Raw genomic sequence first — 15969 nt, 5'->3', positions numbered from 1 at the left:
TGTGCGGAAATAATTATCTTTGGGAGCCGTAACTGAAGGCTGCACACATTCAGCCACCTCTCACCTGAAATACACTGCCAGAAAGGACTCCGAAGGTCTTCTTGGACTGTTTCAGATCGAAAAACCTCAGCATCCTCCGTGCTGTAGATAATTTTGGATGCAGGGACTCTCTCAAACTTTCTGAGCACTAAAAGACAGACAGGGTGGTCAGCTCTTGCACTGGAGATTTCCACCAGTTACACTTACAGTTGCCAGGGAAACACAAGACAGACTTCAGTGAAAAAAGAAAACTCAAGTTGGCAGAAAAAGAGTTCATTGGTCAAACAAATAAACAGCATCTATCAGTGGGTTTTCCATGAAATGTAATCATATTCAGGAAAATGTCTGCAGACAATCTACAACAGAGCTCTCCTGTGGAGCACTGAGTGCTCAAGACCAAACCTCTCTATAGCATGAGTGGCAACTGGGCAAAAAAAGTATATCCTTGCTTTTAAATTTGCAGGGTTACCCAGGACTAAGCTATACCTGTGGATAAACTGCTATTTTAATGTTTGGATGACTAGGCAACAGTGGGCTAAGGACTTAAATTATACGGTTATTAAGCTGATATGTCATTGTACTAAGCGTACATAGGATCTGGTACCACTGAGAGTCGTATTGAAGAGACAAACCCAGGGCATTCTTTTGCTCACGTGCACACAGATGCACACAGATGTTGTGGCAATGGAGAGACCAAGTGACGTGTCAATGGCAATGGGAAGAGCATGTTTCCCAAGGCCCACCCAGGAAACGTACAGATTAACACCATTGCTGGTGCTTCCATAACACCATTGATGCTCTATGGCCCAGCTTCAGCAAGAGGAGTGGAGGATGCTTAGGTCACACCACTGTTTTTATATGGCCCCTAGACATCCAACCCTGGTCAAACTGGATGACCCTCTTGTCACAGGCAACCAAGAAGTAGACATTCCAGTGCGTAAGTGCAGGCACCTAAGTGACCAAACGAACTGTAAACTGTTGGACATGGTAGATTTTAAAGTGTAACGATTACCTAGTTTTACTCATTTGTTTTGATGCAATTATAAAGACACAAGGACAAAGACACAAAGAGCAAATTCATTGTCATTAAGAACTAAACAGCGCACAAAGATGGAAAGGAAGAAATATTTTCCTCTTGGAATATTGCTAAGAGTAAGACCCTGAGGCCACATAGCAGGGAGGAGCCAGATTTCAGGTCCAAGAGGTTTAAATTATGGTACAGTTTGGATGCCAGTTACTCTCTGTGACCTGGAGAAAGTGAACCTCAAGGAAGAACCAGTAGTGACACCAACAGGTCTTTCCCTCTGGGTTTACTACCAAATGGCACAGCCCCTCTGATGGTGTAAATCAGGAGTAGCATTGAATTCTGGCCCATAATGTCCACCTGTCTCTGTAAAAGCATAGGCAATAAAGGCTGAATGGATAGGGGAAGGGTACCCTGACCTCTTTCTCCCGTTGGCCAACGGCAGCTGAAGGCAGGTTTTACCAGATGCTCCAGGGTTGGTCTCTGCCCCTACAATAATGCATAGGAATGGATGCAAATTGCCACTGCATGCCAGGTTGGAGCTGGCATCCAACAGCAGAATCTCGTGGCAAAATTGTGCTCAAAAATGTCTGGAAAAACCACAAGATGATAGCCTACGATTCATTTTCAAAACAATCATGTATCCTCTTAAAGCAAAACAGCCAACACTAATCAGAAACGAATGTTTGTTGTTGTCAGAGATGAGTCGGCAGGTGCTTTTGATAAAACTGTCATTTCTGCTTGGAAAGAACACGGGTGAGCCAAATATATAGGACAAAAAACCATTTTGCTTAGTTCGGCTGCAGAGAGGGTTGAAAGATAAGGAATACGGGGGAGGACGTTCTTCCTTTCGAAAGCAGGATTCCAAAACCCTCCTGTGCATAATAGTCACATGATGTCTATTCAAAGACACAGGCTAAATAACTGCTGTAATCTGGCCTGGTTAAAAAGAGGGGAGGTAAGTGCTCCCTCCAAGAGTAGGTGCCTCCGAATCAGGGAAGATGCAGAGAGAGACAAACAGCAATCTTTGGTTTATGGTCCTCAGGGAGGATTATATTGTGGTTGCTCGGGGCTGCAGGGGGGGCAGTCAGGAAGGCCAAGGCGGAGATGGGACTGGGACTAGCTTCCCGGATCAAGGACAACAAGAAGTCTTTTTGCCTTAGGGGGCAAAAAGAAGGTTCCGGGTAACATGGGGCCCCTGCAGGACACGCTAGGAAATTTGGTCGTCACACCAGACGACAAAGCTAACATATTTAATGATTTCTTTGCCTCCATTTTCCTGAACAGGGACTGGAACAGCCACCCCCCTCTGGGCCCCCCTCAGGCCCCAGGGGAGGCACGCCTAGCCCAAGGGTTAGTGAGGATCTAGTTAGGGAACTTCTGGAGGGACAGGATGTATTCAAAGCAGCTGGTCTGGATGATCTCCACTCCCGACTGCCGAGGGAATTGGCTGAGGTCATTGTGGGACCCCTGGCATGGCTGTACGAGCACTCATGGTGCTCTGGTGTGGTGCCAGAGGACTGGAAAAGGGCCACTGTGGTTCCCATCTTCAAAACAGGGAGGAAGGAGGACCCGGGGAACTACAGGCCAGTCAGTCTTACCTCAATCCTGGGTAAGCTTTTTGGGAGAATTATCCTGGCACATGTCAACGAGGGGCCAGTGGGGGAAATTGTGCTTAGGAGTAATCAACATGGGTTCATTAGCAGCAGGTCCTGTCAGACCAACCTGGTGGCCTTCTACGACCAGGTCACCAAATCCTCAGACTCAGGGGTAGCAGTGGACATAGTCTTCCTGGACTTTCGGAAGGCCTTCGACACTGTCCCTCACCCCGTTCTCATTAAGAAACTGGGGGACTGTGGTGTCGACACCCACACAGTCAGATGGGTCACCAACTGGCTGAAGGGCCACACCCAGAGGTTAAAAATTAAATGAACTTTTTTATCCAGTTACATTTTCAACTTTTAATTTGAACTCTTAAGGAGAGTTCTCCATTTTCTTTCCCTGCCTGAGAAAGGAAAAGTAAAATATTTTAAACTTACAATCTCCTTCCCAAATTTTTCAAATATAAATGTACTTTTTTTCCTAGAAATGTTAAAAAAAGGAAAATTTGTTCCACTCAAAAAGATATTTTGGTCCAAGAGTATTCAAAAAACCCTGCTTTTAAAGAAGTTGTTCAGTGACTGAATGACACTGAATGAAAACATAACTACAGTACTGAACTATGTGTTACAGGTCCTGTCTTGATAACAACAGATTATTGTTCATTCAAATGAAAAGAATCAGTGCTTTTGGAGGAGGATTTGGGTACCAACTTCTGAGTATCTGTGATTTGCACAGCTTCTGTTGTAACAACACATGCTGGTATAGTTAGAAAAACTGGTGAGGAAGGGAAAATAAGTAGTGCTATATGTATTTTTTCTTTTTTTTCCTTTACTTCAAAATTTCCTTAACATTTAAAATACTGTTGAAATTTCATACAGTTCTGTTGAACTGTTTTTGTGAAAATTATCTTGACATTTTTAAGGATTTATTTCTATTTTGAAATGTCAAGACTTTGAAATAAAAACAGAGAGATTTCTTGTAGTGGTGTTGTATGGGGACTGTTCTTCATATGGGTTACTGACCCCCTCCCGGCTGGAATTTGAAGATCTCCAGTAGCAACAACTAAATCCCTGTGTAAGTATGTGCAAGGCTTGCACATTAAAAAAAAAATAAATAAAATCAGCCTTTCTGGGTAAAGAGAAATGCCCCAAACACCAACAAGAGGGAGGCCAATATTTTCTGTTCAAGTCCCTTGTATAGCTTATCCTGTGCCCATAAAGCCTCCACGCACACAACTCCATCTCTGTAGATTGTCCTGTCAGTTCCTTCACTCATCATAGTCTGACATTGCATGCAAGACCTCTCTCAAAATACATTGCCCAATCGATGGTCAATGATGCCACGCTGCCACTTTAAGCGGAGATCCCCATTGTATTCTGATGATGTAATGAAGCCCTACCCCCACTGAATTACAGGGTTAAACAGCAGCTTTGGATGAGGGGGCTGTAGAAGCTTTCCCAACTCACTGCAAACACGTTCTGGATGGTTTGACGGTTGATTTCCTGTAGTTATTAAAATCTGCTTGCATATGCTGCAATTAGCTTGTTTTAAACCTTCTTTTTCCCATCCTGTTCGCAGATTTTTTTTTAATGGATTATCTCCTACCCATCTCTTTTCCTTCATTCATGTACGAGATTCCTGTTCCACTGCTCTGGCTGCTGCGGCAGTAAATTAGTGTCCAGGCACTTAACCATCAGTTGCAATGAGCTTTTTAAAATATTATTATTTTTTAATTTCTTGCTGTTTATCATCACAGGTTAGATCATTACAGGTTAAAAGCTTATTCACGCTGGAGTCAAGATCCCCAACCTACATTGAGCTACTTTCAGACTAAGGTACTACACAATGCAAGCACAAAATATGTTGCTAAACAGTGTCCATAGTTTCATTTGTTAATCACAGTAGTTTCTGGTCATCTCTATGAGTACTTCTTATATTACAGAGCCCAATTCTATGTACCCTTCTTGCTAGTCCTTACCATATAGTGCAATGACTCCACTGAGAACAAAGCTGGAACATAGAAAAAAAAAAGTGGCAAATTACCCAAGAATGCATATCAACCTATTTCCAAGAGTGCATTATCAACCTCTCTTTTCAGCAAATCCTTTCTTCGATGTAGCAAGGAAAAATGTGGTGTGAGGAAAGGTTAAGCATTACTGGAACTTCACAGACCTCTCTCTTGTTAAACATCAGTCTTTATGTAATGAAGTGCTACCAGCATGGGATCAAGCACTTGCAATTATTTTTTTATGCCTACCTAGGCATTGAGAATCTGTAAGCAGGTCATCTGTTTCTGTCCAGCCCAGCATCATTCCAAGATTGTCAACACAGAATGATTTCTTAGTGATGGGATCTTGCTGGGAAGGTCTATGCTGGCCCTCTTCATCACACTGTAAACTCTGCCCTTTCTGCTGACAATCTGTGATGCCTGTCCCAAGTCAACAGAAAGAAAAGATTTGGATTACTATATCACTTGCTTCCAGCGCATGTGCTTGACAAAGACCTTCTAGAATGAAATAAAGCCTTTTCTGCCTGGAAGGGGCTCTCGCATGCATTTAACAAATAGCATTTCTTAACTGAAGCCCTGAGATTTTAAATTATTATGACATATTATTGTTATTTGTATTACTGAAATGCCTAGAAATTCCCATCAGGGCTCATGACTCAATTATGCCAACTGCTTGGGCCAAATAAAGGACAAAAAATGGTCTCTATCCAGAACTTACCATCTGTATGTGATAGATTTCTGGTTCCCATAAGGTCTTTCAACAAAAAAGGGAAAAATTTCTCATAAAAGGAACTCTGTTTTCATAAATGTACGTGCAGTACCTAGTCCAATGTGGCCTTGTAATGTATTACTGAAATGCTGTATTACTGCAAGCAACAGCAGTAAGGAACAATAAGATCCACCAAACCAATCTGCTGCTGCTATTTTCCCCTTGCTCTTGAAGAAACAAGCCCGCATTGCTGCTTTTCAACCGTAACGGACTTTGTTTGTGGTTGAAAGTGCTTTTCTGAGTGCTAATTGAAACTCTTAAGGATTAAAAAGTCCTGTCTGCTCCACAGAGAAGAAATATAAAATGACAGTCAAGATCTCACTCTTCACCTGGCCCCCAGCTAAGTGAATTGTCAACACTTTTTAAGAAACAACACTGCCAGCAGAAAAATCTATCAGGAAAAGAGAAGAAATCCAAATGCATGCAGAGTATAAGTCACCTGTTGGCCTCTGAAAATAGCTTAAGTAGGAGTTAAACAGCGCATTAGTTTTGCTCTGGCCCACTGTACTATGGGAAAGTAGATCCGTATATCTAAAATCCTTTTTTTGCATTATTATTACTCAGTGGGTGCATCTACACAAGATGCTTACTGCACATTAGCCTAATAACACTGCGCAGTCGTATTTCACGGCAAAAACAGTGCTAATCGCCTATTGCACAGTGTTATAAGGCTAATGTGCAGTAAACATCACTAAATAACTGCACCGGTGCTACTGCACAGTAACTTCAGGTACTGCACATTTAGTTAATACTTTATTAAGGAAGTACTAAACTAAATGTATAGTATCTAAGGCACATCAATGAACATGCAGATGTGCCCAGTATGCATTACAGTATTTTTGAGTTCTAGAGAAGTTCTGTATCCCTGTAAAGTTGGAAAGCACTGTGCATTCATGTCAAAACCTGCAAGTCACCTCTTGGATAGCCAAAATTTTGAATGAACTGATGGCCGGATATAAAGGAGTTATGCTCTGACGTTACAGCACTACCCAAAAGGATGAATGGATTAAACACCCCACGTCCTATATCATAGACTCTCTTTTGAGAGAGAAGGTTTTGAGCAAGTGGTTCATCTACGAGGCCAATCTAATACCAGACACCTTTGAAAAATCTCTGTGAAGTTTCTCCTACCCTCACGTGTCTGGGAGTAAAGCCAATTTTATCACTACTTGGAAAGTGTTTTTGCCCCTGCCACCAGGGAAAAATAAGAGTTGGCACCTATCCAATATGCCTCCAGAAAACCGAGGTACATGGAGCAGTTTCTTACCATGGTGGCAGGGGCAGCCCGGGGATAAATGCTGTTGCCGCCAGGTCCAACTTCCCCACATGTGTTGAACTGGGAAGCAACTGCAGCAGAACTGGCATGCCTGCCTCATTGGGTTCATCTAATAACCCTAATGCAGGCAAGAACACCCACTCCTGCTGCAGCCCTATCCACTCCAGTCCCACTCATACCTCCTGGAAACAGAGGCATGAGGGACAGTTTCACAGGCCAACCACACTAGCAGCAGAGACACCTATTTCCAAGTTGCCATTCTGCCTCCACGGTCAGATGAAACTACCCCGCCTCTCTGTTTCCAGGAGGCACGTATGGCGCGGGACCAGGAACGGCTGCGTCTCCCTGTCCTAGGCTCATCACATAGGCCTTAAGCAAGTGTGGGCTGCACACAACGCATGTCGGGCATTTTTACCTAGTGGTGACAATGCCAGAAGTGACAATGCCTTGGTTGAGAAGCAGTGAGGTCAGCTGAGGCAGCACAAACAGTGGTTTTTCAACTTGGGGTGGGGGGGGCTGCCAAATACAAAAATGTTGCACAGGGTGGCTCTGACTTAAAACATTGAGAACTACTGCTTTCAAGGCTAGCAACAGGTACAAAAAGTCAGTCTTCAGTAGAATGGTTGTAGCACTTACAGTGATCAGCTGTGAAAGCTCCAGTGGAGATGGTAGTTTTGCCCAAGGGACACTTGATGCAGAAGAGACTTCCAGTCTGCGACTGATAGAACCCGCGAGGACATGGAGTGCATTCGCCGTTCTGGAAGAAGCTTCCTGGAGGACAGACAACTGGAAAAGAAATAGACTTACTATGACTACAGAATACTACGTCTATAGACTTACTATGTCTATGGACATCCATATGCATATGAATTCAAATAAATTCCATCAACAAAACCACTCTGGTGGACCTTTCCATTGGCTCTGGATGGCTTTGGAACAAGTCCTTAATGTGCATGCGTGTTTCTAGGAAAGGTTTTTGTTCCATTTAAAATATTTACTGGAACCCCCCATTGAGTACAGAACATCGGCCATGCCCTTAATTCTGACGAGGCTAAAGGAGGCTCTCAGATCAAAGCATATCGGTACTCTGGCCAAATCGACACGCAGGACAAACCAAATGTGACTTTTGTGGATCCCATTGTTTTGTAACAAGACAACTCCACTGTGGGGACAGACTCTGAAATTCAACACTAGCTTCTGACAGAAAAAGGAAAATTCATTTTAATAGAAACTCAGAGGATACCTAGCGGAAGGACATCATGTGGTAATGCTTTCCATCCCAAATGTCTGGTAATGAAATCACAGGTAGGTTGGTCCAAGCAGGACAGTAATTGTTGGATTAAAGAAAGCTAATCATATACATGACAACTGAAAAACAAATAAAGATTTCTCCCTATAGGCTAATAATACCTCTCTGAGTTCAGCATTTCAGAACAAACCAAGAGCAACATTTCCAGCTGACATTCTGCGTGTTACAAAGACGATTCATTGCTTCTCACCAGTCATGTAATACCATTTTCCTTTTGGGTCATTTAGACCAGCATCACCAGCACAGATGAGTCCCAGATACATTTACAGGACAACATGTTTACATGCAATTTCACAGCTGCCTTCCAGATGCAGATTTCCTTCAAAAATGATCAAATGTGTATTTTGGGACAATGACAAGGTGTAAAATTTCACCTCTTCTCTTTCCCAATACACTGACTACTACTTCAGCTTGTACCAAAGAGTAACTCTTGTGGAAACCAGGCCATCACCATTACAAACCCATAAGGTGAATATGTTGTGTTTGTATCTGATCAGCCAAATCACTGCAATGTAAATTAGTTTAACTTACTGGAATGCTTCAATGATGATAAACTAGAATGATAGATAGTCTGAAAATGACCATCTTGCTCCATTCCTCACCACATTTGTCATGTTCCAGCGGGAGAGCCTGGAGTCACAGACAGCGGTGGGATGGGAGAATTATTTCCAAATAGACAACAAAGCAACCACAGTAGGCACAGCACATATCTAAAATCAATTAAGAAACCACTAAATTCTAGAGGAGACAGGTCACTCATTTCTCGTGTATATCTGTCCAAAATGCCAAACTATATATTCCATTTTTAAGAGGGTTTCCAACAGATGCAGATACCAATTCCAAAGAAGCTCAGCAGAAGAGATAATATTTTCCTTACTGATGAAACAAAGAATATGTGAACTATTGGAGGGCAGAAAACAAGGGATAATGAAGAGATGCAGTAACGTGCATGAAGCTCATAAAGAGAAAACAAGCTTTTCAGAGCATTCTTCTCTCTTCTCCTGGAGCCTTACATCCTACACATATAAATGAGCAGATTCACATCTTGCCTCTGCACTTGTTGTCTTACTTTGCTTCTTGCTTTTGGTAAGGAGGGGAAATGGTGCGGGGTGGGGGGGAAGTTGCAAAGATAAAGTTATCATGACTGGGTGGTTTTCAGAAATATAGGTCCTAATTCAACCACAGGTGATGTCAGTGCAAGGATTTGGAGATGGAACATTACCACCTGCATTATGCATTACAGAAGTTTGCACTAAAGTATTGTAATGGTGTCTTTCAAGCCATAAATTTACATAAATTAACCAGGCTGGAAATTAAAAATCAGCCTGAACCTAAATTCCAAACCAAAGTTACAGAGCTGGCCCCGAATTCCATACTCTTAAAACTTGACAACCCTAAATGGCTTGGATTCAACATTTCTGTTTATGGGGTTTGAAATCTGGTCTTGTTCCAGTTCCTCTCCAGCTAAGATTTTCATGTACAAGGGGCACAGATTTCCCAGCATGCAGGCTCAGGCTCTGGGTGTCTTATTGGAGGAGCTGCACCCATCACTTGTCTTAGAGGAAACAGTGTCCAGCAGACTCGATCGACTGAGTCTGCTCCGACATGTTCCAAGCAGAACACAGCAGAGCACGTGTACAGGCATCCCCAGACCTCACGATGTGCATAAAACACAGTGCATACTTAAGTCACTCAATGTAATGATCAAACAAAGGAACGTAGAGAGGAGTAAACTAGCATATAGCAAACACTAGCAAAGGAATAGCCGTCTTCCAGCCAGGAAAACACATTATTATAAGCACTGTCATGAACTTAAACTTGAAGCAACAAATGACCAAAAGAAAACCACAACACAGATGGAAAGGCAGATTACTGCAGAGATTGTCTCTAAAAGAAATATGCAAAGCACAACAAATTACTGAGACCACCAGAATGGCTGGCTGCCGTTAACAGCTATCCAAACCACTCTCCAGCAAAGGGAAAATGTCATTGGACAAGGGAAATAACATAAGTAGTCAAATAAATAAGCTCGGAGTCTGGAAATATATTTTGTAGCTCAAAAAATGAACCAAGACAGGAAAGGAAAAAGAATGAAGGCAATTGTCCCTCACTGCTAGTTCTGCCTACCATGTAAAGGTAAATCTACTGAGCGCTCGCATTAGTAAAGGCTGCAGACCTGGCCCCACATGGTGTTTTGTTCCCCTCAAAAGAACTCCTTGTAATAAATTAGTGACATTACCCCTATTTTTATGTGGAGAAGCTGGCTTTCCCCAAGGCACATCTTTGAGGAAAAACACTTTCCAGTACACTCATTCACTCCACGTCCCCCATGCCAGCATCACGTTAGTGTCAATGGTGTTAGAGAAACTCCAGGTCACAAGTAGTTTTGAGGAACCAATGACAAACATAGGTCCCATAGAGGGAGACTAAGTGACTTATTCAAGGTTACGTGGGATACCAGTTGCTGGGCAGACTCTAGGCTAACACCTTTGCCACTGGACCATCCTTCCTCCCCACTACTAATTACAATAGACGCCATTCAAACTAATTCCATTTAATGTAGAAGCTAACTGAAAGAGCAACGGGTAATGTCTTCCCGATGATGTCATTCGGTAGGTTTTGTAAGATGCCAGCATAAAAAGTCCAGTCCCCAAAAGTTGACAAAAAATGTTACTAAATAATAACAAATTGTTTAATTAGTACTGCAATACATTGGGCTATAGAAATGGTTAGGGGAATACAGTTTGCAGCACCAGTTGTTAAAAGTTGCCACCATATGTTGGATGCTCCATGAAAACTAAATGAGGGTTTTCTAGTCCATTTCTTATACTACCTTATACTGCTGCCGCCCATGACGAGATCATGCTCTTTATCACATTGTTTAAAGATAAACAGTTTTGCTGACTAACAAGGACAAACAGGCCGGGGGGGCCTCATGACTTCTCATCGGGATCGTTGCTGGAAGGATGGGAGGAGGCCTTGCGGAAAGAAGCCTTAAGTAGCAGCCAGCTCAAGAAGGAGCTAGCACTGAGCGCAGCTGAAAATAGCTAAACTGGAAAGAACAGCAAATATTTGGAAGATGCCATTTTACACTGTGCACATCCTGTTGTGCGTCAATGGGGTGACCACCCAGCCACTGTTATATCAGCTCTTGGCTCGTGTCTCCATTAGTTTTTAATGGGAGAGAATTAATTGCCGATTCATGTGAGGTAGTTAGCGTGATGGAAAGAGTGGACACCCTCCCAGTGTTTGTTTAATGCAATAAGTGGTTTGTCTTAGAGATTACCCTTGTGTAAACCACAAATATTTATAGCTGGAAACAAATGCTTGTGAAGTGTGCCTATTAGCCTCTAATGCCTTGTCTTTACTTTGAAACAATGATGCAATCCTTAAGGCCATGGTTGCAGAGAGAAGTAATTTGAAACATTGCCAAGTGAGACTGGCTTGGACATCCATCAGAAGGGTATTGTTCACCCTTAGGACACACATGCAGCCCCTGTGGCATCCCCTGGCTGTTACTTTTCAGAAGTGCTGCACCGCATACAATCACAGTTCTCCAGCCAGGAAGAGCAAGAGGAGGCAGCAGGCAGCTCCGGCTCCACCCCACAGGGAGAAGAGGTAGAGGGGAAGGGAGAACTCAGAGTCTAGGCAGGGCACCAAATCCTCTGCACCTCTCCCCTAGAGAGGATTGGACTTGAAAGGCCTGGCTTGCGGGGGGATCTGGGAGTTGGCAGCTGGATGATGATAAGGCTGGTTCCAACTCCAGGAGGCCATCTCCAGGTCTAGCTTGGCTCCAGCAGCAAAGGAACAGCAATTCAGACAGAAAATCTCTGTGGCACAAGTTACAAAAAGTGAAACACTTCAAAATAGTGGCTCGTTTCAAGAGAGACTTTTACAACACTGGAAAAGGCATATACATGCGTCTACTTGGCCATTTGAAATGCTTCAATGGTTACTTCTGTCTGCACCCCATGTTAACCAATATGTGGTAACTAACATGAGGTACACCCCTAGTAAAGATGAGGCATTTTGTAGTTGTAACGTGGTAGCAGGTAAACGGAGGTCAGCTGCTACTAGCTCACAGTCCTTTCATTTTAAGTGCCCATGAGTTCAGAACCGTGCCTTCCTCTTAGCAAAGATGCACCCATTCCTGTTTCATATCAGTACATCAATTTTATTTAGGAGTAGGATTGTTACCAAAGCAGATACAACTCCTAATGCAGACACAGAGGGCACTTATAAATGTGCCCTGGGATGCAGGGGAGCACTTCAATTAGCAAGCCACGCTAATTAAAAGCACCAGAGTATCATGTGCATCAGCATCCCCGTGCTGAAAAATGGCGGCAGGGTGCTTTGAACTAAAGTTCATCGAACGAGCTATAGTTTAAAGCACCCTACCACCATTTTTCAGCATGGGGACGCTGATACACATGATGCTGGAGGCTGCTGGAACATGGTAATTTCTGTGTTCCAGCAGATTTGATTAATGGAGTCTGCTCCAACATGCTGGATTTACAGTATGTCAGAGCAGCCTTGCTGCACATCTATAAGAGCCCAGTAATAGCAGGATAGTTTATGCCCTTTCGGTTACAGAAAAAGCTACAGAAGTTTAAAGCAATATAGCTATGTCCACATTTGAGAGCTGTATCATTTTAACAATTGCAGGATGGTAATAAAAAAAAAATCTGACTTTCAAGCATAGACAGCAGGGCTTTCATCCAAGCACCTTTTGGCAGCATTAAATTCCCACAGCATTTAAAACAACCAAGATAAACTATTTTGCTAGCATTCTGAGTGACAATAAGGTAGGAGCTTCCATCCTTCACATCTGGCAATGCCTTGTCACTTATTTTTATTGTCTGCTTTTTCCTCCATTTTAACATACAAAATGGATCAAAGGGCCACAAGTATGTTCATGATCAAAAAACAATGTAAAAATTCAGCTTGTTACTTCAGCCCAGAAACCAAGTGGGTATCATAAGGAATTAGGAGTTGGGTTTTTTAATAAAAAACATTAAACAGAACAATACGAGAGTGAAACCAAGTAAATATGTTATTAGCATTATCTAGTGTGGGAAAACAATGACACAACTACTTTTTATTCTCTGTGCTCAGACATCAATAGAGTTCACTTGCACCAGACTACCATGAAATCACAGCAGACCATGGCTGAGGTTGGACTATTGACTGTGGCACCAGCCCACTCTGGATGTGAACTACCTGTAGGTGAATTTCTGCCTTGTTCACCACTTCAAACCACTGAAAACAGAGGGAATTAAGGCAGTGCATAAGCTTTGTGCTGGCCATCTGCACAGGGATCAGTCACTGTGGTTATGTATGCATTTCACTTGCTACTGTAGCTGTAGCACAGTGTAGACTAGTAATTCTGAACCAGGGTGTCACAGCACCCTGGGTGCCTTGAGATCTTTTCATGAGTGCTGCTGGATGCCACACAAATGTTAGCACTGCTAGGTGTGCAAACAGGATTCTCAAGATAAAACCTGAGATTTCAAATAGGAATTCACAATGTTCAAAACATCCTGACCCGCTGTGCTCTTTTTGAGTTCTTTGCAACAGAAGAATGGGTCTATTTTTTGTAGCCAAAAATTAAGTGAAAGCTAAGAGCTGACAATTTCTAAAGAGGACCTTTAGTTGTAAGGACCTTTAGACTTGTAAGGAGGGGTGCCTCAAGTCTAAAGTAGTAGAGATCAGTGTAGACACATCCCTGCTGCAATATCCCCTTAAGAAACTGGATACTCACCTAATTAAGTCCCTGCTGGACTCTGTGCTGCTGCAGGTAGCACGCTACAGTAACCAAACTAGTTTATAGGCACTGCCAGTGGTCCCTCTCCAATGCTAAGAAAGGGCTCTCAGTACACAACACTGAAGTCATAGTGACATCAGATTGCCCGACTACTGGTATCAACATGGGTGCTGCTTGTTATCCCCTGTAATAAGCCAACCAGAGGAGAAATTTCCCCTCCACCACATGGCAGAGGTATGAATGCTCAGTATGGTAAACCAGAGGGTCTCTTCATATAAACTCATCCAGTATCAGGACCTTTGATGGTTTTCAGAGTCAACAGGAACACGCCAAGGTTTGCTTACACTAAGGTTTTCTCAGCTCATTAGAAAGTTGACCGAGCTCCTCTCCCACTTCTGCACTCAGACCCAAACAATCCCAGCACTTCTGAAATAGCTAGCTGGAAGGAATTCCTGTCTAAATGGGAGAGGCTGGGGCCATGGACAGCCGGTGAGAGCCAGCAGAGTTGCGGGAGCCCTAGGGGAGAGTGGCAGATGTCATTCTGAAGAAGAGAATCTGATGAATACGAGTCTCTCTCTGGGGACTGGGAGCAGCTCCAAGAATCTGGATGTGGAGGCAGTTTATTACAGGGAAGAAGACGTGCAAGTTGGGATGAAGAATGGGGTAGACCTCCAATCAGTTTTTGTACTGATCATTACCAAGACAGCTTCCATTTGCATCTCCTACTACCTCATCCAGCTGCCTCAGGCTTTGTCCAAGGACACAAAATCCAACAATTCCTGGCAATTCTGCAGCCAGGGAGAGCAATCTGGTTTCCAGTCTGGTTCCTGCATCATCATCAGAAATGCTGTAGTACCACTGCAAAATCTTTACGGCTAGGGATGATGCACAAACCAGAAAGAGTCTGGCCTGATGCTCAAGTCCCAGCTGAGCTTCCAATTATAAAGATCTTTTTACTTCTTACTTCAGCAGATTCCATACAACGTCTGAGAAGCACGTGCAGAATCACCAGAAGCTCATTTCATCCACCTGGCCGTGTGTAACAGCATCCTAAAGGGAGGAGCATAGGAACAGTTCCTACCACTGCTCTCATTCATATTCTCTTTCCCATGCATCACTTGGCAAACTGTATCAAGGAAAGTTTGTTGTTAATTTTCTACCTCTTAGCAAGTATTGTAGTGTAGGAAGAAAAGCTGACGGAAAACATACCACATCCTTGGGAATTTGAGATTGCGGTCCCAGGTGATGAACTTCTTCGGAATCCACTCCTGCAGCCAAGCTGGACATTGGGAGATAGGTCAAAATCTTCATCTCGGAGGAAACTAATGGAAGTAGCTGCTGGGAACTGCTTGGAGTCCAAATGTAGAAGAAAGCCGCCGCTCTCGATCAGTTTTACAAATCGCCCAATGAGGTTGTCACCAACAATTGTGTTTTCTGAAGCGAAAAGAAATAAAACTGAGAGTTTTGAAAATGGCTCCAACTGGGGAAAAAATTAACATGAGACTGATAATCTTCAGACTAAAGGTACACGTACATCCAGATTACACACCCAATGTGTACAGACAGCCACTACCAGCAGGGCCTCAGCCTGATGGGTAGATCATCAGTTTCACATAAATAAATTCATATTCTAAACCCTGCATCAGGATTAGGAGAAAAGTTAGAATAAGATGAATTTCAGATTGTTCAGGGACAGGCTAAATCTGATCATCTGTACCTCTTGTTCAGTGGGCACTGTTTTTTCTTACCTGAGTTAGTTTTTGTGACCCCTTTGCTTCTGTGGGTTTACTGCTTGCTTGTTTGCCTCCCCCCAGCACTGCCCCCACCCTCCCCTCCTCTCTCCCCTCTCTTCTGCCTTTGCATTCAAATGCATCTCCTTTTTTTATATTACTTTGCACACATCCTTCCTTTCACAGCATCTGATGAAGCAAGCTTCAGGCCATGAAAACTTATGCTATACAAATATTCATGTGCGTGTGTGTATACACACACACACACACACGAGACAGAGAGTGTGTGTGCACATGCTATATGTATATAATCTACTTTGGTTAGTCTATAAAGTGCAAGTCTACCCTGCTTTCTGCTATATATTATTGTATGCGTGCTATAGTATTGCATGGGTTTTTGGTTGTAGCTGTGTTGGTCTAAGGACATAGCCAGGCAAGGTTCTTTGGG

General features: G+C 43.1%; 1 protein-coding gene across 1 annotated transcript in view; it reads right to left on the bottom strand.

Annotated features, from left to right (window-relative positions):
• The window catches only part of TG (thyroglobulin), a 211230-nt gene that overhangs the window by 137582 nt on the left and 57679 nt on the right, over positions 1–15969 (bottom strand). The window contains exons 20-23 of the mRNA XM_090037373.1: positions 15001–15225; positions 7355–7504; positions 4923–5093; positions 65–187 (exon numbers count right to left, since the gene is read on the bottom strand). Coding sequence (XP_089893499.1) covers positions 65–187; positions 4923–5093; positions 7355–7504; positions 15001–15225 — 669 coding nt within the window. The remainder of the gene's footprint in view (positions 1–64; positions 188–4922; positions 5094–7354; positions 7505–15000; positions 15226–15969) is intronic.

The sequence above is a fragment of the Crocodylus siamensis genome, chromosome 3 (genome assembly GCF_052110815.1).
Source record: "Crocodylus siamensis isolate JL-2025a chromosome 3, ASM5211081v1, whole genome shotgun sequence".
Classification (NCBI taxonomy): domain Eukaryota; kingdom Metazoa; phylum Chordata; order Crocodylia; family Crocodylidae; genus Crocodylus; species Crocodylus siamensis.
Note: the sequence above shows the minus strand (reverse complement) of the source record. Positions and strands in the feature narration are given on the sequence as shown.